The sequence below is a fragment of the Chiroxiphia lanceolata genome, chromosome 4, assembly GCF_009829145.1.
Source record: "Chiroxiphia lanceolata isolate bChiLan1 chromosome 4, bChiLan1.pri, whole genome shotgun sequence".
Classification (NCBI taxonomy): Eukaryota; Metazoa; Chordata; class Aves; order Passeriformes; family Pipridae; genus Chiroxiphia; species Chiroxiphia lanceolata.
In genome coordinates this window covers 56,464,811-56,489,811 of record NC_045640.1, presented here as the reverse complement: position 1 = coordinate 56,489,811, position 25,001 = coordinate 56,464,811, and the positions used below count along the sequence as shown (strand labels likewise).

At 39.4% G+C, this 25,001-nt stretch overlaps 1 protein-coding gene across 12 annotated transcripts in view; it reads right to left on the bottom strand.

Moving 5' to 3' along the window:
* The window catches only part of TECRL (trans-2,3-enoyl-CoA reductase like), a 76,889-nt gene that overhangs the window by 9,409 nt on the left and 42,479 nt on the right, over positions 1 to 25,001 (bottom strand). Inside the window, exons 5-12 of one of the 12 annotated variants that reach the window (XM_032685112.1) lie at positions 19,658 to 19,773; positions 17,525 to 17,630; positions 15,765 to 15,837; positions 13,210 to 13,253; positions 9,515 to 9,572; positions 7,841 to 7,926; positions 7,376 to 7,421; positions 4,003 to 5,881 (exon numbers count right to left, since the gene is read on the bottom strand). In XM_032685112.1, coding sequence (XP_032541003.1) covers positions 5,697 to 5,881; positions 7,376 to 7,421; positions 7,841 to 7,926; positions 9,515 to 9,572; positions 13,210 to 13,253; positions 15,765 to 15,837; positions 17,525 to 17,630; positions 19,658 to 19,773 — 714 coding nt within the window. In that variant the 3' untranslated portion in view covers positions 4,003 to 5,696. Of the gene's footprint in view, positions 1 to 4,002; positions 5,882 to 7,375; positions 7,422 to 7,808; positions 7,927 to 9,514; positions 9,573 to 13,209; positions 13,254 to 15,764; positions 15,838 to 17,524; positions 17,631 to 19,657; positions 19,774 to 25,001 lie in introns of those variants that run through there. The other 11 variants (XM_032685113.1, XM_032685115.1, XR_004356567.1 and 8 more) reach the window with 11 other exon arrangements.

The following is a 25,001-nucleotide window of genomic DNA, read 5'->3' as shown; positions in this document are numbered from 1 at the left end:
TTCCTTCTGCAAGGATGCCCTTGAACCTTGGAAATGGCCTCATATTATTAATAGAAAAGATAAAAAGTACCTTTTATTTCTTGAGGAGAGGGGCACCTTTTTAAATATTTGTTTGCTTTGTAACAGTGTCACAGTTTCACCAGCCAACTGAAAACTCATAAACTTTTCAGTATGAATAAGAGGAAAAAAATGATTGATGTGGTCTGTTTTCTCTGGAGCCTGCCCTGTAGTGCTTTAAAAGAGCCCCCAAATGGTGGAACTTGTAATTTTGAAGCAAAAACCTTTTCCCATTGAGTATGGCCAGGTACTTGAAACAATGAAAGGGATCACGGGTAGCGATATATTACTTCTTCGCAGGAAGAATACTGTGTGTTAAGAAGAAACTGACTAACAATCAGATTTCTTTGACAAAAGATGTGGTTTGCTTTTTTATGCATAGAATTCATTAGTGTTATTAAATACTCTTACACATTTCTTTTAACTGTAAATGATTTCCTCATATTTTGTTCCTCAGTCTTCAAAAGCTTTAGAAGTTAGATAAAAGCAGGTACATGTTAGAAGCCTGGGTAGTGTGGAGGTGTTACTTTGTGGTAGATTTTTTTTTAATCTAAGCACACATATTACCGAAGCCATTAACTTTTCTTTTTATAAGGAGGTGTTAGATTGACTATTACATCCCAAGGAGATTCAATACGGATTATTTCAGTCTCACAGTGAACAACAATCCTCATCTGGACAACTGCATGTCCAGTCAGACAAGAGGGAAAAAATGAATGTTTTCTCAGATGTCCTCATAGGGCAGAGCCAGGTGAGAGCCAGTCTCTGGTGTGCCAGACAAATGAATAACCAAACACCAGGACCACAACCAGGACCAGCTGTGGGACAGCTCGGCTCTTGGTTCTGGTATCCACAGAAAGAATTTAGATTTGAGTTGCAGACGGCTGAAGATGTGCAGAGACCATTAAAATCAACATTCTTCTGTGATGCTAAACATGTGTGATATGAGAAGCCCCTTAAATTGTAGCTATACAGCAGCCTCTGTGCACTCACCTATGATAAACCAGGCCTTTCATGAAAAAATATTGTTCATATAGATACCAATCTGTGTTCAATGACAGCACAACGCTTCGTCTACATTTATTTATTGAACACTGGGATAGGCATACAGTTGTTTCTCTAAGAGCTTCCATGAATGTTAATGACAGGGAATATCACTTGTAGACAAAACTTGTGCCTAGGAAAATACGGAAAAGGAAAGCCAATAAAGCATCATGTGAAAAATATTAGCTTGCTGAAAAGCTCTTTATGGTTTGAATTAATTTTTAGTTCAGCTGCACTTGTTAAAACTATAAATAGATAAATAGTCTCTTGCTTTCCTATAGCTTTTTTCTTCTTATAGTGAGCTTTAGAAATCTTCACATTCAGTGATTTTTATTTTATTATATGTAGCTATCACTGCAAGCTCTCTTTCAAAGAACTGCTTTGATAGCAGGCTGTTTTATCTCAGTTCCTAGTGTGATAAAAGCCAATTTAGAGTCACTTATTTTATACAAAACAATGGAAAATACAAGATATTTTGGTGATAATAGCATCTTTAAAAAAAATGATGACCATCTGCCTTTATTCACTTCTCCTGCTTTCAGTGTCCTTTCGAGTTCCCCTTTCCCTATGGAAAGACAAAATCACTGAGATCATTTTCAGACCTGTCAGCTGCGAGGGTATGGTAACCATCTTATAAGATAAACATATGGCTGGGTCTTAAGGGCTTTTTCAAACTGGGAATCCAAATATAGGCTGCCAAGTTGTGTACAGAAGCATCTGCCACGTCGGTTCCCCATCACAACGCCTCCCTGCACCACCGGGAATCCTGAGCTGGTGCCTGCTCTTTTCCAGGTTGGCATTTCATGGCAAGAGCTAGCCACAAAAATCCAAGTGTGTATATCTGAAGGCTTAAATTTAGGCTCAGCTTCAGGCTCCTGAATTTGAAAGTCTTGGGAATAATTTGGGAAAGATGAGACTCGCCCATCTGGAGGGTCACAGCAGAAACACAGCTGTAAGCTGCAGGGTGACCTGACACGGAGGGACCTGGATATTGGGCAGTCTCTCCAGGTGGACTGGGAGTGATTATTTTGGGATATGCTTTGAACCCACTGGCTGAGCAATGCCATTCACACAGTCCTTATTGGGCAGGCCAAGAAAGATCTGTTCATACTCCATCTGATTTATTTTTACACAGTTCCTGACAAAAACTGTTGCCTAGTAGCCCCAAAATGTCTGTATCTTGCTTTATTTGTGGTTTCTAGGCTTAGATGGCTTAGCTCCTGAGGATCGTTAAGCAGGAATTGCTCCAATACATGGGACAGCACAGCTCCTCACAGCTAACCAGAATGTGTCTCCAACTTCAGCCACTCGATTGTTCTGCTGTACAGTGTTCCTGCCTCCTGCCTTTCACGAGAAATGCTGTAATTTGCCTCTACAAGGAGTTAGGAAAGCTTTGGTGCTGACAGAAGCCACAGGGCAGCTCACACTGCCCTGGGAGCAACAGTAAGGGTAGGGCACCATAGGGAGTGGATTCGCTGCCCTGTGGTCAGTCAGCTTTCCGAATACAAAAACTGAGGAAAACAGCATCAGAAAGGGATTTAGCTCAAAGGGACAAATCAGGTTTTGTTGTAAGTAGTGGATTTCATGGCCCTCATGGAGAAGCAGTGTTGCAAAATGTAATTCACATTGTCCTGATTATTTTCCCTTCTCCACGGACACCAATGCCTTCAGTTCACCGGAGTGGTGCCATCCTTCTCAATGCCTTAGAAGCAGCTTCACATGAAAAGTACTGAGTTGCATCTGATGGCCCATATTGGAGGTTGACTCCTTCCCTCTAACCTTGAAACATGGCAGCATTCTGGCAGGGGGGTGGCCTTACCCATGCCTTCCTTCTACTGAGGGCTCTGAAAAAGGTAGGTCTGTGCTTAAGAGGAAATACAGCCAAAGGAATTTGCAGTTGACCATTTACTTCCTCATCAGCTCCTAATACAAGAAATACCAGTATAGAGAGAGCTTAATAAGGCATTTTTCCCAGGTAATCAGCGCAATTATGACAAACTTTCTCATGAAAATGTTTGTGTGAGGACAATTGTTTTCGTTCAAAAGGTGCATGGTGCTCGTGGGCTTAAATCACTGTTCATCATAGGTTTTTATATAGTAATACTTTTTTTTTTGCCTTTTTTTTTCTTTTTTTTGCTTTACCTGTGCTTTTTGTGTTTTGGGTTTTTTGTAAAAGCAAGGCATCCAGTGGGTTTAGCAAAACAAAGACCCACCATTTTTATATACTTCTAGTTTTAAAGCAGAACATGCCCCCCATACCAGGAAGTTAACTTACCGGTTCTAACCACGTGAAACTTGCCCTGAAAATCAGAGAAGGTAGTGTAATAGAAAAAGATCTGTGAAGGTGCAAGAAGTTAGATTTATTGCCATTTGTGAAGCCATTTAACACTGTTCAGAGCAGTTTTAGCTCATTAACACCACACTGATGAATCTCAAAATATATCATGTGCATCTGAGACAGCCTTCTTCAACTCATCTTCACTTGTTCTTACTTAGCGTTTGCTCTCACTCTTTACTTTACTTTTTACCTTACTTTATAATTTCAGTCATTTACTACAAGAGCCAAAACCCTTCTCCTACCCACCCCATGTACTGAACAACCAACTAATGAACAGGGTGAACAGCTCCTGAAGTACTTCCTTTGCCTAAGCTAACTGTAGGAACCGTATTCCTAGCCATCAGAATCACACTGGAAACATGCCTTGAACAGACTTAAAGCTGCAGCCATTGCAATCAAAAGATTAACAGATAAGTAACTAATTTTGGTAAGTTGCCCTCCCACGTGGACTATTTTAAATTTGAAGATTGATAAAATGAGACATTTCATAAACGTGAAATTAAAAGAATCCCCAGTAGCTTCATTTAAAAAAAACCAGACAACAGTCTTGACTCACGCATCTAACTCTGCCTGGAAAAAAAGAGTTTTAAAAATGTTGTTAAGTATGAGATTTTAGAGTACAGAAAATAATTTTTCAAAAATAGATCTTTATTAGCACTCTGGTTTAGAGAAGTGGATATTCACTTTGATTAGGGTTTTCCGTTGAGAGGAATAAAAATTTTAGGTGTTCACTGGATACAAGTTTAAAAATATGGAAAGTGATCTATTTACATTACAAAGATGAAATCGAGTTACAGTGGCTAATAGGATAAATGTTGCAAGTTAGACATTAGAAGAGGGATATGAACCAAATTTACTGGGCAAATTAACTTTGTTAGAACACCTGAGCTGGTGCAAAGATAATGGCGCCTTTAGGAGACAAACTGCCTGCCTTGCCTGTGTACTCTACAGTGTTTCTCTAATGATTATAAAGTTCTTTAGGCAAGCTTTTTCACCAGCCTAAGGGAGCCAAAAGACATTGATAAATGTGCAACAGAAATAGAATGAAAAAAGGACTTAATGCCCTAACTCTCCATATCTTAATACCTGCTGAAGCAGCTCTAGTTTTTCTGCTCTGTGTAACTAAAATTGTGCTTCTGCATGACACGGATGCCACTGATTTGCAAATGGAGCTACATAGCGTTTTCAGAAATTGAATACAAGCCCAGAGAATCCCTTAGAAATAATGTCCTGGAAAGCAAAGATAGAGCCTGACCAAACTTAAGGGGAGCTGAAGCCTTTCAGCAGTGTCCATCTGAGGCAGTTCAAACATGGAAAGAAATGCATGTGGCAGGATCTCTTTCCTTTTTGATAACAAGCTGTACTTTGGTTCACCTTGTGCCCACAGATTTCACAGTGCCTGATACAAGCAAGGTGAATGGTGTCTGGATGCAGTCAGGCACTGAACAAGGGGATCTTAAAATGCTTGTTAGTGCAGAAAGTCTTCTGCTATTTCCAGACTGTTCATTGGGAAAGGGAGACAGACTTAAATGATGTACCCAAGGTCATGCCTCAAATTAGTAGCAAAATGGGAAGCACCTCACAAACAGTGCCCTTCTGAGATTGTGGAGCTGATCTGCCTATCTGAAAAGAAAAGAAAAGAAAGCTAGACCTCTTTGCAGTGACCAATTTAAGCCAATTTGTATTGAACAATTTGATATGAAATTTGATTAAAAAAAAAGAGAGAAGAAAGAAAAACCTTGTGAAGCTATACTAAATGGTGTTCACAGCAAAGCGGTCACCCTTTGATGTGATGGTTTAGAGGAGCTGAGGCAGAATGTGCTGATTTTGTGCAGTTTAATAGAAATAAGGCTGTGAAACATCTTCTAATGCAAAAATCCAAGACTCTTGTCAACATATAACTCTGAACCTTAAAGTTACCAGACCTGAATGCATGCAGATGAGTCGTGTTCATTAATTGCAACAGCATCTGTGCCCACTTACACCAGCTAAATATCTAACATTCAATATAAGCAGTTTTCTTGTCCCTTTCCAATTGGCTCCATTACAGAAAATCTAATTAAATCATATCTTTTAGCAGGAACCAAGAATTCAAGAGCTGTATTTTTGCACTTAATTAAAAGCTCTTTGTCTTGAATTGTTAATTTTCTGAAAAAGATATCCAGTAGTTCTTCCTCTGATCCACTTGGTTACTCAATGAAATGGCTCTGAGTTGGCTCTTGAACTGTACACTTGGACTCCAACTCTTATGAAGATCTCAGAAGATGATAGGAATCATAGCTGCTTTTCTCCGCACTTCTGGATAAAATCTCTTCAGATACAGCTTGTGTTTCTTTTGGGCCCAGAGAGACATCTGGATGACCATCAGGAAAGCAAAAATGCCAACTACCAAGGAAGAAGATTTAAAGAAAAGGATCATGTGTCTTCTTTCCATGTCTGTTTCTGTGAATGCAATAGGGTTTATGGAAATGTTTGCAGTCTCTTCTGTGGGCAGAGACAACTCTGTCCTTGCTCTCAGCCTTGCAGTTGCTCATATACCATAGCCTGAGGCTCATCCTCAACATCAGAATTCACACAGATGATATTCACATCTGTTAGACACACCATCTATCACCTACAACTGTACCATAACTCACAAGGCCTCCTTGGCCATGGTGCCATCTCAACATAGAATTACCCATGGCCTCTCTCAACTGTCTTTCTGGTTTGGTTTTGGACCATAACACTTCTTTGTTTTTACCTCTGGCTCTCAACCATAACAGGGAGCTGTGCTGTAACTTCCTGCTGTGTGGAGGGAGACCTTGGCCCTGGAGCAAGTAGGCAGTAGCTGCCTGCTTTAGCTGCCTGGCAGTAAGGTCTCAAAAAGCCCAAAATCTACAGACTTCCCAGGACCCTGCTGTGCTTGTCAGGAGCCAGTAAGTGGATCTTAGGTACCTCTCCCTTCAGGCTGAGTGGCACCAAATGGGGGACGATTCTACTGCTGCATTTTGCAAATTCATTATCCTTTCTTCCTTTAAATGAGATGGTGAATCAGAAACATTCATTTGGCATCTGCTTGAGTTATGTCTGGGGCAATTACAGCAAGGATGAGAGTGCTTCATATGTTACTGCTCCTGCCACTGTAGGGACAGCCCTACAATGTCCCCAGACTTTCAGATAATTTCCATATCAGAGCCTAAAGCACAAAAATGTTTCATCTTTTCACACAAAATTTAAAGTTTAATCTTTGCATGATGTAGTTTAACCCACTTTTGAAATTCATTGCTTTTTCATTTATAAACCATGTGGGGCTACTTTTTGCAAGTAGTTTTTATAGGTTTCTATTTTGAAATGGAAAAATAATTAAAAAGTGACTGTTTTAGAAAGCTTAGTTCCAGGAACCATATTTTTATGAGTATTTAGGTCTCTAAGGATGCAGGAAAGTACTGAACAAGAGTCACAAATGCTACTGAGCTGGCTGCAGTTACGAGCTGGCTGCCTAATACAAGTAAACAGGGAAATGCTACCAAGAATATGTTGTCTTTCCTCTTTTTGAAATACTAAGTGCATGGGTTTTTCTTTCCCTTTTAGAAGTATTATTCCAGGTTTACAATGCAAAAAAAATTTCCTATGTCAAAAATGATTGACTGTAAATGAAGAATACTGACTTATTGTTTTTCTAAATTTCAAAATCTGCTTTCACTGTGGAAATGGAAAAAACAGTAATATGTCACAAAAAGCAGAGAGCTGGTTCTGATCAAATAAGGTGTTGCAGTGGTGTTCACGTTCTCCACAGCTTTCTGAGGGTAGCACTTAGAGGATTTACACAGATATCTCACAAGAGGAATTTGATGGCAATATTTCATATGCTATACATTTTTTTTGGCAAATTTTAGATTTCCAGAATTCACTTCCACAAACACTTTAGGTGCTGTCTTCATTCTGTTTCAAACTTACCTGGCAGAGTTTGTGTCATCACTGTGAAACTAATCCAAGACCCAGCCTGTTGCAAAGAAAAAAAGCACTGTAAGTTGTATATTTACGTAAAGCAAAACGGTAAATTTTCAAAAGCTATCCCCAGAAAAAGAGTGTGGTACTTGTACTGGAAATGGGAGATGGAAAATAGCTAGAAATTACCCCCCCCCCAGTGTGCTGGATGGGGTGAAGAGATGGGTAGTAAATCCTTGGATCACTGGGGAGTCTGTAGTGGAGGGAAATAAAAACAAGAGCCATAATAGTGACATGAGGGAAGAGAAGGGTCTGGTGGAGAAATATTTGTGGGAGCAAGGAGACTCTGACATACAGAACACCATGATTGATGTGCAGAGGGATCTGTGTGGAGGTGTTGCAGATTTCTGGAGACAAAGGCTGAAGCACAGTAACCACCTACCCTTTGCATATAAGCAGAAGAAAGTCATGTACCTCATATGTATAGTTGGGACAGGATACCAGCAGGAAGAGCCATGTGAAGGGGTTGTAAGTTGGACTTGGAAAACAGGTTTTATTTCCTTATGAAAAGAAAAAAAAAAGGAGTGGGGGAAAAATCAGACAGAGCCAGTTTCAATACAGGGAGGGATGAACTGAGCCTTACAACAGCTTGCCTATGTAACAGCCATCCCCTTGGCCAATGCTCTCGGAGTACAACTCTTTAGAAAAGTTTTGGTGAAGTCTTTGGAGATAGAGAAAGCTGTATGTATCCCAGTGAGAATGCTGCTTAGCGAACCTTGCATCAGTTTTTACAAGAAAGTCTGGCATGTCCAGAGGATGCCACTTCTGTTCAGAGGAAGAGAGAGACAAGTAGTTTAATGTGTACTAGCAAGCAGGTGAGGACTAAGGGTACTCTACTGGGATATAAAGGATGCAGCTGTATCTTATTCAGCCTGGTTCAGGAATGTGAACCTGTCTGCTCCCACATCCTCACCCTACACCTCTGGTTAGAATAGGAAAAAAAGTCCAGGGCTAACAGGATTACCCTCTACAGCCACTGATAAGGCTCACACAAAAAGATCATAGTGTATACTTTATATTTTAGATATTTAATATATAATAAAAATTCAGTGGTCTTGTAAACATGTGGGGTTGGTTGGGGGTTTTTTGCTTGGTTTGTTTTGTTGTGGGTTTTTATGTTTGGTTGGTTTTTTTCCCCTTTCCTTGCTGTCTTAGACCGGTGAGCAGGTAAAAATCATTAATTATTCTGAAGTTGGAATTGAAAGACTTTCTGTTAGGAAATATTTCAGGGATTTCTCATCAAGGACTAGCATTACCGTATGAAAAAAGCAAGAAAAGAACTGCAGAAATTATCTATTATCAATATTTTTAAGTGCTGGCAACAATGCTATCTTTAATACTTGTAGGTACTGAGAATATAATTAAATTATTTGGCTCCTGCTGCTTTTAAACTGAATTAGGCCCCTTGCACCAAACAATATAAGCACCTGCCTAATCACAGTGCATGAAAAGCCTTCCAGAATAGAAACTGACTTCTGTGTGTGAAGCTGATCATAGTGTGGTAAAGTAGTTTCTTGAATAGGATGTTATAGTGGAAAATTATACTATTAATGTCTGAAACTATATTTTACTTGCCAGTCTACATAGTATAACTTCTATTCTCATGATATAAAAGGTCCTGAAAACCCTTTTTAGGAGCAGCCTTTTAAGAGCATAAGTGTACATTGATGCCTGTGCAGGTATTCATGAGTGTCTCTTTGTGTATTTGTATATACGTGTGTGTATCTTTGCCTGAGATGCATGTATCGAAAAACTCTGCAGTATAGTTTAAAAGTTTTTGAGACTTGTTTAAAATGGAATCTGCTGTCAGTCACCAGCATGCTTTAAAGAACTGTGCTTAAATACGTATTTTAATTGCAGTTGTGTTTAATTAAGATAGATTTACTATAAGCTTTGGAACAACAGCAGTGTTGCTAATGTTTTCTTGTCACCACATTTATTTTGAAGATGTTAGACTGATAGCATGGTACCTACTTCATCTTTCTTTAATCTGTGGATGTAGGTACATAAATTACTGTACACCAGCAGAAGATGGATAGGTTCAGTACACTTCAGTCTTAAATAGACAAACAGGAAAGAAAGACAGACCTGAATTAGTTTGGTGAGCTAAAGCTACGTTGATAAAGTGATTTCCAGCTTCACACATCTGCAAGACATTAAAAACATATTTTCAGTTGTATGCCTAAAATGCTGTGGTAACTGTGTTTTGCAGTGCATAAGCAGAATCCCCCCACTACAACTCAAGTCTCTGTATGCAGAAAATATGTACTCTGAAATGCAGCCTGTGATCTTTGTGAAACACACACGGTCTAATGAGCACCGTGGGTGCAGCCTGGGGTGAAAGCTTCTGGTTCAGCCACTGCAGAGCTTGGTCCAGGCAGGCCTTCAGCATGTGCCACATGCTTTGCTCTGGGGAGACCAGGGAGACTCTCTGGGTCTAAGGAATTCAGCAAGATGCTTTTCTTGATTTATTTTGGATTTAATCCAGGCTGCAAAGAAGCAGGTGAAAAGCACTGGCTTTGCAAAGAGTAAAGGCACCTTACCTTTGTGAGTAAGGTGACTATCCTCCTCCTACACACACTTTCAAAGGTGTTCAGCATAACACAAAGGAAAAAATAGGGTGAAGAAAAAGGCAGTGGTTCTCTGAAGGGCAGACTGGTGGAATGGATAGTAGTCAGGAATTGATAAATCAATGGAGCCAGTATTATTCCTGGTTCTGCAACTCTCTGGCTTTTACGTTTTCATCCCTAACCGACCTCTCAAGCTTGGTCATTAATATTTAAATGTTTTAAATCTTTGGAAGAGGCATCATGTCTCCCCATTTGGTTTCACAGCGTGTTGCAGTAGATGATTTCAGATTTTCTTGAGGCTTTCAGTACTTCCTCAGTTACAACTCCTGAAGAATCAAACCCAATATTTACCCATATTTAAAGTAGGAGCTGGTAGGAAAACCAGTTTCAATTCCTGAAAAAGACCTGCCAGCACAACTATGTAATTTTATGTGTTTAATTTTTCCCTTGCTCTACGAAGAAAATCAAAATGCTGCATACATTTCAGACAGAATTGAACTCTCTTATTCATTTCTAGGTTTGAAGACTGATTTGTCCTCTCCAGTTGAAAAAAATGCACTGTTAAAAAGTTCTGGTTTTTATATCATTTGACATTCTAAATTTTGCAAGGCTGGAAAAAGTTTAAGAAATTAAATAAAAAGGAAAATGCTAAAATCTAGAGACGTTAAAAGCATAAAGTCCAAAAATTAATACAAAAAAAAAAAAACCCTCTAAACTTTAAAACTGAATTGCAAAACTAAGTAAGGCTAAATTGAAAGCTAAATTAAAAGTAATTGAAAGAATATGTAACTTCATTTTATATTGAAATGTGCTGTTATCTGAAAGAACATTGTAGATAGCATTGCTGAAAAATTTTCCCCCTTTAGACAGAGGTTTTTGTGGGGTTTATTTGGAAAGTTTAAATCAGGTCTATTAGCAAAACTGTTATTCTGCATGGATAGGTAGTTATGGTTCAAATCTTGCTGTTCTTTTATGTTTTTTTAATTACAACTACCTGATGGTCATCTATTATAACTACCAGATGCAAAACAATAAATAGCCAGAAAAGGAAATTCTATTATAAAATACCATATCCAAAGCTATAACTCTAGCCATAGCAATAGAAGTAATTTTAATTAACATACTTCCCACTATCAGCTAGGAACATGATTTTTTTTCTGATTACTATTATTTCAAAGAAAAAGGTTCCATAGTTAAAAGTGGCTTTGTGAAACACTATACATACTGAAATGTGCGATGCCCATAACATTGTGGAGCAGGAGATATTCACACACTATAGTTAACCCCTACTAATTCTATAATCAATTCTAAGTAAAACAAGCAAAGGGCATTTCTACAGGGCTTTTTATTGGCTTACCTTTGACTCTGCAGTTGCCTTCTGCTGTAATTAACTCTTATGTCCCTCTCTAGAAGTGTGACTGTTAATGTTCTACATTGAGAAGTAGTGCTAAATGTAAGCTAGTCCTTAGTGTCTCAGATATAAAATATAGGGTAGTGGGGAACATCAACAGAAAAGCTTACCATATTTACAATTATAAAATATTGAAGTCTACATATACACTTTTTATATTCCATGTGCACCCCATGAGAAAAACATCCCTGCAAAGCTTAGACTAATTTCTCTAAATATGACAATCTTTCAGAAGGGCCTGCAGACACTCTTTATATTACTCAGTACTGTTGTTTACGGCAGCTGCAGATGTATACACTTAAATCAGGCTATGTAATAAACACAAGGTTTAAAAGAGGGTAAGAAAAAGAAATCTTCCAAATATTTTATTCATATGTTTTAGAAACCTGTGAAAACAGCTTCAAATTATTTTATTTTGCTTGTTGGTGTTTTAAAATCATTGTCTGGGAATCTGCCAGCACAGATTCCCAGAAAGGGAAAGGCTTTGAGTTTCCATGGGTAGGGAGTTCTCAAAAGAACTGTAAGAACTTATACCACAGACAAGGTGCTGATGCAGATCTGAAGGGGATTGTCATATTTTATATCAAACAACCCTGACAGGACTCATCCCTTTGCTTAATGGCAGCAATTTCCCTAAAAGCTATAGCAGGGCATGTTACATTGAGGCAAGGAAGGATGTTTCAATAGAAAAGGAGGCTCTTTCTACGTAGAGACTTTGACGAGGACGAGTTTTTCTGGTAGCACTGGATATTCAGCAGTTTTCTTGTTTTCAAATAACCCCTGAGCTTGGGAAGAGCACAGAAAGCAAGGTTCTGGGCACACTACTGCCCACCACTGCCACAACCTCCTGTCCCTGAAGTACTGGCTTATTGTTTTCAGCTGTAGAGCCTCATGGAGCGTGTGAACTTCTTCATATGAGTATCTTGATTGTCTTTGCTATACCTTATTAGGGTTTGAAAAGCTGAGAACTGCATGGCCAGCCCCAGAAAAAAACTCTGCCAAAATTGTGATCTTTAAGGGTCCCGATTTACAAAAGCATTTCCATATTGCTAAAGGAGTTTTTGAATGCTTTTCTGAGTAGTGTTTGCCTGAAAGAGCCTAGACTTATTAATGTCCCATCTTCCTGTTTTACTTCTGGAAACTGATCTGTATCTGACTTTCAAAGAAGCTGACTGTTTTGGATACTAACCAGTGCTTGCTTGGGTAAGTCACCACCCAGCAGTTCCAAGTAAAATGCCCTCAGAGGACAGGAAGAATTTACATTTCCATGTGAGAAGTGACTGAGCTTCTGTCTCACTGTGCAATTACGTTCATTCAAACATCAGTCTCAGCCGTCCTTCGTCAGCTGCACTTTCCCTTGGCTTAAGCCACTTTGGCAGAGATTGTTTTTATTGTTTTTTGTTGTTTAGCTGTTGAGGTGAAGTTATTCAGGGTACAGTGAACTATTGCAAAGCCTGTTTAGGATGTAATTCTTCAATGTTTTCAAAACCATAAGTTTCAATCTGTCTAAATAATTGTGTTTTAACACAATTACAATTATCAGTAGTAATAACGCTGCTGATGTCCTCATGGCTCTCAGATACAGTACTTCACATTAACCTCTGTATGCATAAGTAGTAGCAGAAGACCTCCTGACTGAGAAACCTGTGAAACCTAAATCCCATCAAAGGAACGGGGCTGTGGGCATGGTCATATATACATATATGTATATACATGAATGCATAACAGCAGTATTGCATATTACTAAATTGTGATTTACTCCTTTTCCACAGTCATTAATAAAACTTCGTTTTTGTACGTACCAGAAAAGCAAGGGCAGCATAAGAAACTTGTCTGTGGCCAAATGCTAGAAAACAGAATGAAATGATAAATTGCATTTTACGGTATGCACATGGTTTGCTATGGGTGAAATTAATCTAGTGCTGAGGAGCAGAAATACTTCTTTCCTGACAGGCTCTGCAGAAAGATTGGATATTATCACACAATATGAAGACAATACAAATAGTAACAGCACTCTAGAAATGCCATTCTCTTCACCACTGATCTTAAGTCAGGTTTCACCTAATGTTTTTTTACTTATTTGCCATCTTCATCTATCCAATTGTTTTGTCAAAGCAGCTGGTGGTGGTAAATTGAAAAGGCAAAAAGAGTAAAGAGAAGTAAAAGTCAGTGGCAGAACCAGGCCAAGAATCACAGCCTTATCCATAGGCCTTTCTATCCCCATGATCAGAGAACCCAATACATAAGCTATCTGTAAGGTAAAACATATGCAGTTATTTTTCCCAAGAATGCCAAGGCAGTGGTATTATTAAAAAAAAAAAAGATTTATTTCAAATGGAAGGACTACTTTTTAATGATGCTGCACATACCTGGCCCCCAGGGGAAAAAAGGCAATGCCCTCCCTCCTCCAATGCTTTTTGTATCTTTTCTCTCTCCTTCTCCACCCTCTCTGGCCAGAGGAGGCCTTGTACATGTCTGCAAACTTGCTATCACTCAGCATACAAGGGAGATAGATAGTTTGCTCACAGCTTCTCCCTGCAACTTCCTCTGAAATGCAGAAGAAGGAAGCAAAAACCATCTAACCTGTTTGAGAAGGCATTTTACAGTCCTCCTAAGCGAAATCGAGTTCTAGCTTTCCATCACAAATTCTTCCAAAATTGTACCTATCCCTACATTATCCACTACCTTTTTTTTTTAAGTAGTGAGTCAATAGTGAGGCTTTACTACATAGCTACAATATGCTTCAGTCTCACCACACAAGAAATATATTTAGCCTTTGTAAATTTTACCTGTCATTTGCCCGCCTTCTCCTCTTTCCTGTTGTCCCCAGACCAGTGTAGGGCTCTACCATGTTCATCTCCAAAGGTTTGCAGTTCTCAAGTAAACCTTGCTCACAGATGATGGACACAAACCATATGCATATACCTCATCTCCCTGACCAAGTCTCATCAAGCCTTTACTTTTGAGAACCCTTTTTTTCTGGCTGGCACATGACTCCTCAGTGATGCCAAGGGCATGTGCTAAAAGGCCTCCTCGGAACCACCAGCACATGTCAACTTGTGAGCATGCAGCTGCTAAGCAGATGTTCTTCATAGGCCCTTTGTCAGCCTGGCTTAACTTACCACTCCTGTGGTAAATTCTGCAACTATCTTGCCTTTCCTTGCTGGACTCCAGACCAGTCATTGCTGGAAAGGGCTTTGGAGGTTACCTGTTCCTGCGTCCAAAATAAACCATCAGTGTTTTACTGATTCCACTAACCATGTCAGAGGGCTGGTGATCTCCATCATTAGACCCAAATACCTATAACTGTCATTTTAAGGTAGTGGTAAGCAACTGGAAATATTTCTTCTAAAAGCTTTCTCTTCTGTATCTTGAACAAATTATTTCCTCAATAAAGAAGCTGCACCTATTGATTTGATAGCCCAGACCGCTAAAAACTGTGTCTAGTGAGTTTTCTATATTGTCTGCAGCTTTGTTGTTAAAGCCACAGCAAATTCAACTGTCTTTCAATGAATCACATAGTTTTGAAACAGAACTTCTGTGCTATTTTGAAAGAAAAGCAAGTGTCATGTACAAGAATTTTTTTATTGAGAAAACTTAGCAATTTACCTGAGTGTAAATAAAAATGACAAAGCAACTGCTTTGTTCCCAAAGCTCATAGATAAATCTAATATACAAAGGAAAAGAAAGACTACGGTGTAGCAAGGGAAGTAAAACAGCAGAAAATAAAACCAAAGCAAATAATGCTCAAAAGAAGCAAAGGCTCAAAGAGTAAAAAAAAAAAAAAAAGTCATGAAGATACAGCAGTGCAACAATCAAATATGATTAGAGGGAACAAAATGATGAATGAAACCTGAAAGTTCAAAAACCAGGATCTTTTTGTTATCAACAGTATGGGATGGATTTTTACTGATTTCTCACAACAACAACAACAAAGAAAAAAAAAAGAAAATCCTAATTTTCATTAAAAGGATGTATCTTTAGCAAATAAATATCTCCTCCAAGAAAATGCAGACAGTTCTAGTTTTCTCCTGTATTCTTAATACAAATGTTGTGAAGAGGAGCAAAATTTTTGTGTTTTCTCCACTTGGCCAATGTTTCCTCCACTTGGCCAATGTTTCCAGTTGATAAAACTGGACAGTGATTGCCCATGGTTGAACAGGCACATACATTTGGTGGCACAAGTAGAGGTACCTCCAACATAAGAATCTTCCTTCTGACAGGGTGTAAAGGCTATTTTCTGCTAGATTAGTCATATGATCTCACGTGGGACCATCTATTGATTTTGGAGGACTTGAGGTTACATGACAAAAACTTTTTAAAACCAAGGTCAGATTTGTGTTTTACTCAGACATACATGGTGGAGTATACCGTGGGTGGTTGATGTAGTAGGCAATCCAGGATGTGAATCCCCAGTAAAAGGCACAGCCCTGGAACAGACAAAAAAAGATAATCTTTTTTGAAAGGACAATAAGCAAGTACAAACTGCAACTTTATAAACATAAATTCCAGTAAGTGCAAAACCCAGATGACCATTGAAAGACTTTGCAGTGGCTTTGTGAGTCTCAGAATATATATCTTTTTTAAGATGCTGTGAAGCTAGGGGAAAAGGAAAAAAAGGACACAACATAGATTTTTATTATTATTATTTTGTTAAATGTGTTTTATGTCTGTTGTAGGAATTGGGGTTTGTTTTCTCATTCTTTGATTCTACTGCTGAAGAGCACATTTCTCTAAGTTGTACAATTAAAAGTCTGGGGCTGGTTAACAGAGCTGAGCTGTTACTGTACCTTAAATTCAGCATTTCCAAGCAAGATAGAGCTAGACAAACAGAATGTTAAACCAGACAAAACAATAAGGAGTAAAAGTGAATAAGCCTGGTTTAATCCTGTCAAAAAATAAGGAACATCCTTGCTACAAACATATTTGGCCTACACACTACATCTACTCCCATAAATTGCACCCCATTTTATCATCTTGCTGAAAAACAGCACCCCAACTGCCTTTGCTTGGTGATTGAAGCCATGGGCTTAGTAAAGCCCAAGCAGAGATAATGTGATTATCTTCTTGATCTGTGTAGGAGTCACTGCTCCTATCCTTTCTGCAAGAGTAAACCAAAATCCACCAGCCAAAGAACCAAAACCACCGTGGAGACTGGATAAAACTTTTCTGTGTGTCTAAGTTAAGGATCCTGTGCTCAGTAGCTGTTGAAGAAGAAGAGTGTGCTGGGACTGGATGAGGTTCCTTGCCATAAATAGGGCTGCAAGTCAGGCTTTCTCTTTTTAATCTTTTTATGCAATGTCACTGTGGTACACAATGGGATAACAGTTACTGTGGGTCTTTAACTCCCACATGTGTGAGTCACTCTGGTTCCAAAGCCATTTGGCTTATTTAGCTTATACATCTCTATATGTGCATCTCATTAGCTCCTTTCTGACTGGAATTGAGTCAAGCCCCTTATCATGGCCATATGTTTATTTCCTTTACTAAACCCCTAAATGTATTCAGAACATTTAAAAGGAAGGTCTTTAAGTCACATTGAATGGGGTGGGGGTGTGATACAAAGTGACCGAGGTAGAGTTTGTGAGATAAAAGAAAGGAAAGTGTATGAGTAATGACACACAGTGGACATTTGGGAGGCTTTGGGAGACAAAAGACTAGGCCAGCTCAGTATTGTCTTGCCTGAGGCCTCCATCTATAGAAGAAGAATTTTTTTTCTACTTGTAATTTGATTTTCGCTTCCTAATGCAAGGTCTGTCTCTCTCTCTGTATTTATGTTGCACAGAGGTAGTAGTGTGTGATTTCTATCAACATTGCTAGATGTTGCAGCAGCAGCTCTCATAATAAAATAGGATTCAGTCTCAAAAATATCCTGGACATGACAGTCAGCCCCTTGGGTGGATGAGTCAAAGCGGACATTGACATGCAGGAACTAAAGCGGACATTAATTTTAATTCATGTCCTTGGGGACATGGCCCTGAAATTTTCCTGTGTCTGTATTTAGACTAAACATAGTTCTTGGAGCTACAAAATAAATTTTTATTTCCCTATCTCCTTCCAAGGACTCTTTGATATGACAATATTCTCTCTTACACAAAATGATAAACATATTGGTACCTTTATCATATTTTTCAGAGGAGTGTGCCCTTCCGAAAACTTGTGAACAAATAATGTCTCCAGAAGATGTCTGATGTAGTGTAAACAGTGACAGAAGCAGGCCAAGCTGGAAGAAAAAAAAAAAAAAAGAAAGGAAATTAAGGTAAGTGAAAGATTGCTTTTTAATACTTCACAGTTAATGTCATGAAAGGAATAAGAACTAATATTCCAAAACTGCAGTCACATTGAAATAGTGGGATTTAAGTTATTGTGTTAATTGAAGCATCTGGAACCAAAGATTAATGGAATCGTTTTCAATGTTATACAAAGTTGCTTACATTTTGCTGGGCAAAAACTTATTTTTTACTAGCCTTGAATTAGAAAGAGCTCCTCGAGCTCTGAATGTGATACATAGCCCTGACGAGACATTTAGACAGGACAGCTGTGTATACAACCAGGAATCTGATGTGCTTTTCAAAAAGAAGTCTCCCATGTTTTAAGGCCACCTTAACGCTCCTGTAGGATGTGTCTGACATTTAAAAACATTTTGAATATCTTCTGAATGGTTTCCTTGTCCTTTGCCAACTCAAGTAGCTGCATGGAGGTAGTTTGTATTTCATTTCCTTGTGGACGCAAAATGGGATTTTTTTGCAAAGTTAATCCATTCTGATGGCTTTTTTGTTGCCTGTTATAAAGAAATGAGGTAATTGTGGTAGAAATTATTATACTGATTCTCTTTTGAGGACGATTATGAAACAATAACAGGCATTGCTGATTTGCTTCCAAGAATGAGTTGCAGCTCATAGTGATTGAGTTTCTGAAACAAATGTCAAGAGTGATTCCTGATGGCATTTTATCTTGGTTACATTTACCACACTACCATAGCCCATCTTTCTGCAAACCAATTATAAGACATAAATGAAAAGTGGTTTTCAGCATGTAAAATCTCAAACACTTTTATTATGCATCTTGTATGGAAGCCAGAGTCAAAGATTAAACAATTTCAAAGTGATTAAACCAGAGAGAGTTGAGCTAAAAAATTTTCAAACAATTAATGACTTATCCAAAGCCTGGAGCAAACTTTCAGCTTTGCTGGGAATTTTAAAATGAATTTGGCTTAGGATGGGGACCTCAGATGAACCCATTAAGGAGTGGCCACTGGAAGGATTCTGTACACTCCTTGCCTACATAAAAGAAGGTAAAGGTGTTTCTGGTTCTTCTGTGCTCTCCTAAGCATATGAGCAAGAGAAGGAAGACAAACATCTTGCAGCTCTGGATTTGACTTCAATTCTCTGTTCTAACTTCCAGCTCCACTAACCCCCTTAATGTCTCTCCAAGTGTCTGTTCCTCCATCTGTAAAAGGTATTATTACTCACTGTGTTTCTCTGCTGTATACCAGTTCCCTTGATTCTGCAATCATAGTGTGGAAAAAGTGCTGTGGGAGAGCTGTACAGTCCTTTGAGCTTTCTAGTTCCCTGTGTGCCCTCCAACAAGTAGTCCAACTTACGCAGGTGACAAGCTTTCCTTGGTCACATTTTACCCTTCTGACAGGCACTAACCACCCAGAATGGGGCAAATCACACTGAAGGGAAGTTCCTTAAGTGTGAAAGTTCCCAGTCTTCCTGGTGCATTATACCACCATCCTGTGGAGATGCCCCTTTAGAATTTCTTGACCTGACTCGTGACATGCACACCTGTTGAATTTCCTCCTTCTTCTGCCTAGGTGAGTGCTGCTGTGGGGGTAGTTATCCTCTGTGCTGGATGCTGATGCTACTCATCTCATGAGCAGGAATGTGCTATAAATAAACTGGGAGTAGCACACCTGAAGTCTTGTCCTCTCTTCTCTATCAAGCTTGACTTTGGGTCACTACCCACTGTTTTTATTATTTCACCCTCTGTTGAGGCTTTGTGTCTAGAGTGCAAACTATTTGGAGAAAATACTGCATCCCCCATGGTGACCATTGCAACTGGGATCCCATTTTTGGCCAGGCTTACGAGTTCTGCTAAAATGCCAAACTGTCACTGGTAAGAATTGAATCTTAAACCAGGCATGAAGCCCCATACTCCGTGTAACCTCCTCCGCTCTGGAAGTGCAATCTCCATCCCTCTGGCTCCTCATGCTCCAGGAAAGTTGTTCACACAAGTGTCACTTACTGAACCACCGGGTGGCGGAAGTTCTTCCTACTTTCCACTTGATCATAAATAGTTGAGAGGCGAATATAAAAGAGCAGATATATTAGAAGAGGTCCGGTGTATTCTGTTAGAAAAAACTAGAAATGAAAAATAAAATAGCTGTATCAGAGTAGAAAATTGTACCAGTAAAGGTATGAGAAAAAGAATACCCCTATCCACAACCCTATTCATCCTTCAAATGGCATTTTGGCTTCATTTTGAGGACTTAAATGACACATTGAGGTTTTTTTCTGCTGTCTCTTTAGCAAAGAGTAAAATCCATCTAGGAAGTGTGAGAGAGGTTTCTGTGTAGAAAATTAACCCAGTCGGGAATGCTTCATGGAAGGTAGTCAAAATCATATTTATCTCCTCTTTATACTTTTGGCTGTGACATCAAAAGCCCATTTGGAATCAAAATAGCACTGAAAACCGAGGCCCAAAAGCTAAAGGCGGCTTGCTTTCTGCCAGAGTTTTTTGCAATTAAGTGCTAAGTCAGTTAAAAGGCAACCAAGCATGACAGAAACAAACATAGCCTCAACTCCTGGTTGCTAACAGAATCATCTGGAAGGGAGGGATCGTTGCTTCAAATTTGGTGTTGGGTGGAAGAGCAGGACCAGCCTGCCTGGTGCATGGTGCTTTGAGCCTTTGTTCAGTGACTGAGTGGTACTCCGCCTGAGCAGACTTATATACAAGTAAATTACCCTGTTGTGATGAAAGTAAAGCAGGAAAAAATCATTTCATCTTCCCACTGTCACCCCTGCTAGACACCGAGAGCTGAGAGGAGGGGTAGGAAGAGAAGGCAGAGTCATAGAGCTTCCATGAGCCTCCTTCAGTTTTAAGTCCTGGCTTTGGTTTGGTACAGTCTGTATTGACTTTTGTTGGGGAACACTCCTAGGCCACAAACAGCTGAAGGAAGTAAAACAAGGTTAGAGTGACATGAGGTCAGGATTTGATCATCTGTCTCCACTGGAATTAATCTCAGAATAAAATGGAAGCAGTATAGTCCTGCACGTTTACAAGCACTGGCAAATCATAACTCAAGTGCATAGTATTGCTTAAGGGGTACAGATTTATAATTAATTGACCATTTGGCTTTAAAGTGGCTATTCACACTGCTATGGAGCTGTAATGAATAAATACCTGTGGCTTAAGGAAGCAACACTGCATTTAGACTACCTGTCTCAAAATTAGTATTTGGCCCCCCAGGAGGCTGTTCTTCTAATTGCTCTTCAGAAGAGCATTGGAGAAGAAAGGTTTTCCTGCAGAAACATCCTGCAATTAGGTTCACTTCATTTGGAACCCCCAGTACTATTTCTTTTCTTCTTTTTGAAATTTTAGCCTTTCATAGCAGGACTGTCTCCAAAAGGAACAGACTGAAGTGTTCTCTACCAAAATTTTCTTTTGTTCCATGTAGCATCATGACTTCTGTGCTTCATTTAGACTCTGCATGATCCCCAGAGCAGGTGTGTGTGTAAAAACATTTAATCTAGGAGTCTAAGAGCACACTGTTGTGGAATACTCCACAATTAAGGGCTTATTAGTGTTTTGTCCTAATAGCAGTTGTATAGGTCTGTTCCTAACTGTGAGCCCACTGTGTTAGGCACTCTGCAAACCCTGTAAGAGATGGCCTCCACTTTTAAAATTTGATACACTAAATATAAACAGTGGTGGTATAGAGGATAGAGGTGCAGAAAATATGACCTCGGCAGGTCAGTGTAAAAGCTTGGAATGAACTGCTTTCTTCAGTGTAGCTTTTTCTGTCATCCATGAGTTGCATCACAAAATACATCCGTAACTGCCAGCTTTTATCATCTGTTTGGCACAAGCATATTACAAAGCTGCCAGGAAGAGTTTGGCAGGACTTAGCACCAAGTTGTGCTTATTTGTCACTGCACCAAGTGTTCCCCCCTTGTCCCTTGACTGATTTCAGATGCTGAAAGAAGGAAACTTTCAAAATCCAGTCTCTATTTAACAGCCAAAGCTACCAAGCACATAGTACCTGAATCCTTGTGATGAGGTTTGTTGTAGGAGGGGGAAATGCAGGGTGTCTCATCAGAGCAGTTCAGAGAAGCAGCTCTTGAGTTGGGGTTTGTGGAGGTGAGCAGCACCAGCATGCTCAGGGTGCTTCACAGAGACACCTGTTATGGCTGGGGACAGGGTTCAGTCTTGTCTGTGTGTCAGTCACATCCGACACACAGTGTTAATCACCAAGGTGGAGGAAGGTGGTCCAGGGTCAGCCATGAGATTAGCAATCAGAGTAGGTACTGTCTGGCAGGCAGGACTATATTTACCTTTGTCATAACTGTGCCACACTGCTGGAACATAGTTAAGATCGGTAACATTCTGTTTTAGAGGATGAGGTTCAAATTTTTGTAGTGATTTTTGTTGTATTTTATTTTATTTTGCTTGAGTTTCACACTGTTTCCTTCTGTTGCATCTCCCGTGCTGCAGCCACTGCTCTAGTTCTCTGATCCACTGATTTTAAATTCATCAGAAATGAAAAATGAGTTCCAGAAAGCAGGTAGAGAAACTCTGCTAAAAATTCCCATGAGTTCAAGCAGGTGAAAGGGAAAGCAGTCTTAAATTAACACAACATTACAATAATTTCAACCCATTGGCAATCAAGGGCAAGCACCATTTTTTGAACTATTGATTCTCAATGAGTGTATTCAATTAAGCCTACCTAATATCTTCAGACTTATCCTACAGATGACTAATTAGGGAGTTATTCGTTGTGTCAAGGATCAGTTCAACCTATCACTTTTATAGGTGCTCAAAATTACTAATTCCTGCTGATGTGTCCTGCAAAAATAATAATCACATTTTAAACTAAAGCATGAAAATAATAACATTGTAGCTTGTTGTTTCTGAACAAAAGAAATACCATTTCATTTGAAAAAGTGATTGTTTAAAACACAGAGCAGTTTTATTCTGTAGAAACATTAAAAAAAAATTCTTTTTCTTTACCATCTTGTGATCCTGCCTAGATTATTTTGATGTATTTGGTGCAACCAAATATAGTAGTCCATAATAAACACAAAGATCTTTTCCTGCAGGAGCATTATGTTTCTGTAACAGTGAGCATAGGTCAATAGAATTTAACTTTTGGGCTTATCATTAACTCTCTGAAGAGAGAAAAGAGGATCTTTTTTCCACATCTGCACAGTTTATTTCGTAGCATGCAGAGTGTCCAGTTCTCTTACCTTCCTTCTCTCCTCTCCACTGTCAGGCATTATATACTCTATATACCTCTCATTCTCAGTAGCATAGAGAAAGTGTTCTTGAATCAAAGTATTCGTGAGTCAAAACTCTCACAAGCATGAACTCCATACAGGGTGATAAACAAGGTTCTTTAACTTTCTCAATTATCAATCAGGTCCATGGGGATCTGAGTCAGTAACACATAAACTGGAAATACCTACTACATAAACAACAAAACTGAGATCTGAAATGTGTCAAAAGAGAGCAAAGATAGGATTTTCCATCATTGAAGAGAAGATGGGACAAATGGTAAAATGGTAAAACAATACACAATAGCTAATCTGCAAACCAGCAAGGCATCTCATCTTACATGAGCCAGATTGTACCTGCTTCTTTTATCTCTGTTCAGCTGATCATGCCAGTAACACCTTGCTGAACTGAGTTACAGTCAGGTCAGGAATTAAAATCCCAGACCGTATAGGGCAGAGGGTTTATTTAGGGAGGCACGAATGGAGCAGAGGTGAAAAGAGTGATTTTCTGGCTGGTAGGGGTAGCTGACATTACCCCAACAGGTCTACTGAAGGGAATGGAAAGGATTTTGATTTGGTTAATAGTACCGTGTGTACTGGTTGCAAAAAGGCAGAAAAGGACAAAAGGAAGCTATAAACAGAGGCAATGGAGAGGAGGGAATCTGAAAAAATTCCAACAGAATCTTCATAAATGAACAGCCCACATATTTGTATCTTCACGAGGGCATCAGCTAATTCCTCTCTGTAATGTTTATGACATGCCCTTTCTGTATTATCACACAACACACTCTATCTTATTGCCTCTTGGCATAGTCTCACATTATCTCATTCATGACAAGCAGCAGAGCTGAGGAAAGGCCGCACAGCCTCTTCCATACCGATCCATTCCTGCAGCTCTTTCCATGCCATATAGGGGCAGTTTCCTAGTTCACTGGTGCTGGTTGTGATGTTTTCTCTTCCACTGTCCATGGGATGTCTGGGTTCAAGCAGGGAAGCAGAGAGTGCGGGATGAGGATAATACCCGCAACCAGGACAATGACTTTGGGTCACTGTCTGTAGCTCTCGGCACAGCAAGAGATACAAAACAGCTCAAGTGTGTCCTGGGTAACTCTGATGGACAACCAGCTGTAGTTTATAAATTATCTAATGGACAGGGCTTAGTTTCTCTGATAAATGTGAGACAAAGGCACTAGCTGCAGGTCTGAGCCAAGGTCAGACTGAGGCAGTACATACAGCACAAAGAGGAGAATCTACTGATATCAGACAAACAGACCGTTACTATGTGTGAGTGCACAGAGCACAGCTTCTGAGAAACCCAAGAGATCAGGCAGTTGAATCCGCCCAAGTCCCCAGATCACATTAAACTTAGCATCTAACTACCTTAGACTCCTTTTACAATCCCAGCCCTAAGTACTCTTGAGCTAATGATCATTAAGAAACATTATTAATTTCTAGACTAATTTCTGCTTCATACGCTTTGTTACCTCACTAAAGGCCATACTGTTACCTGGGGATGATAATGGTATAATTTTAGCGCCATCTCTAAATCTTCACCTTTGTAAAAGTTTCATATTTTCACGTTTGTAAAAATCCGTGGCAACAGCAATTTTGTCTCAGATAATACAATTCTTAAGGGCTGCTTGAATATTCAATGACTTTTTGTTCCAGTTCTCATGTAATCCATTCTGCAAAACTTAGTGCATGCAGGGGCACCTGAAACTTCCTTTGTCTGGGCAGACTCTGCAGTGACTCAGTGTCTATGAGTATTTCAGGCTGCAGCTCAATATTTACTGCAAATACCAGAAATAGGGATGGATTTGCTGTAGGATTTTATAGGCAAATTGCAGCTGACTCGGGACAGCTTCAGGAGCTGGAGAGTGAACAGTGTTGGACCCTGTTTGTCTCTGAGTCAGACCTATGCTTGCTTTGTGGAAAAAGGGAGGTGAAATCCCAGCTTCCTCCTGTCTCTTTTCTTAAGACTGAGCTGTCTGAAACCTTGGCATCAGACCACTTCATACTATGGTCAAAATTCTTCCCTGAGACCACAAGCCATTCCATGTTTCTTACTCAAAATGGAAAATTACTGCAAAATAATG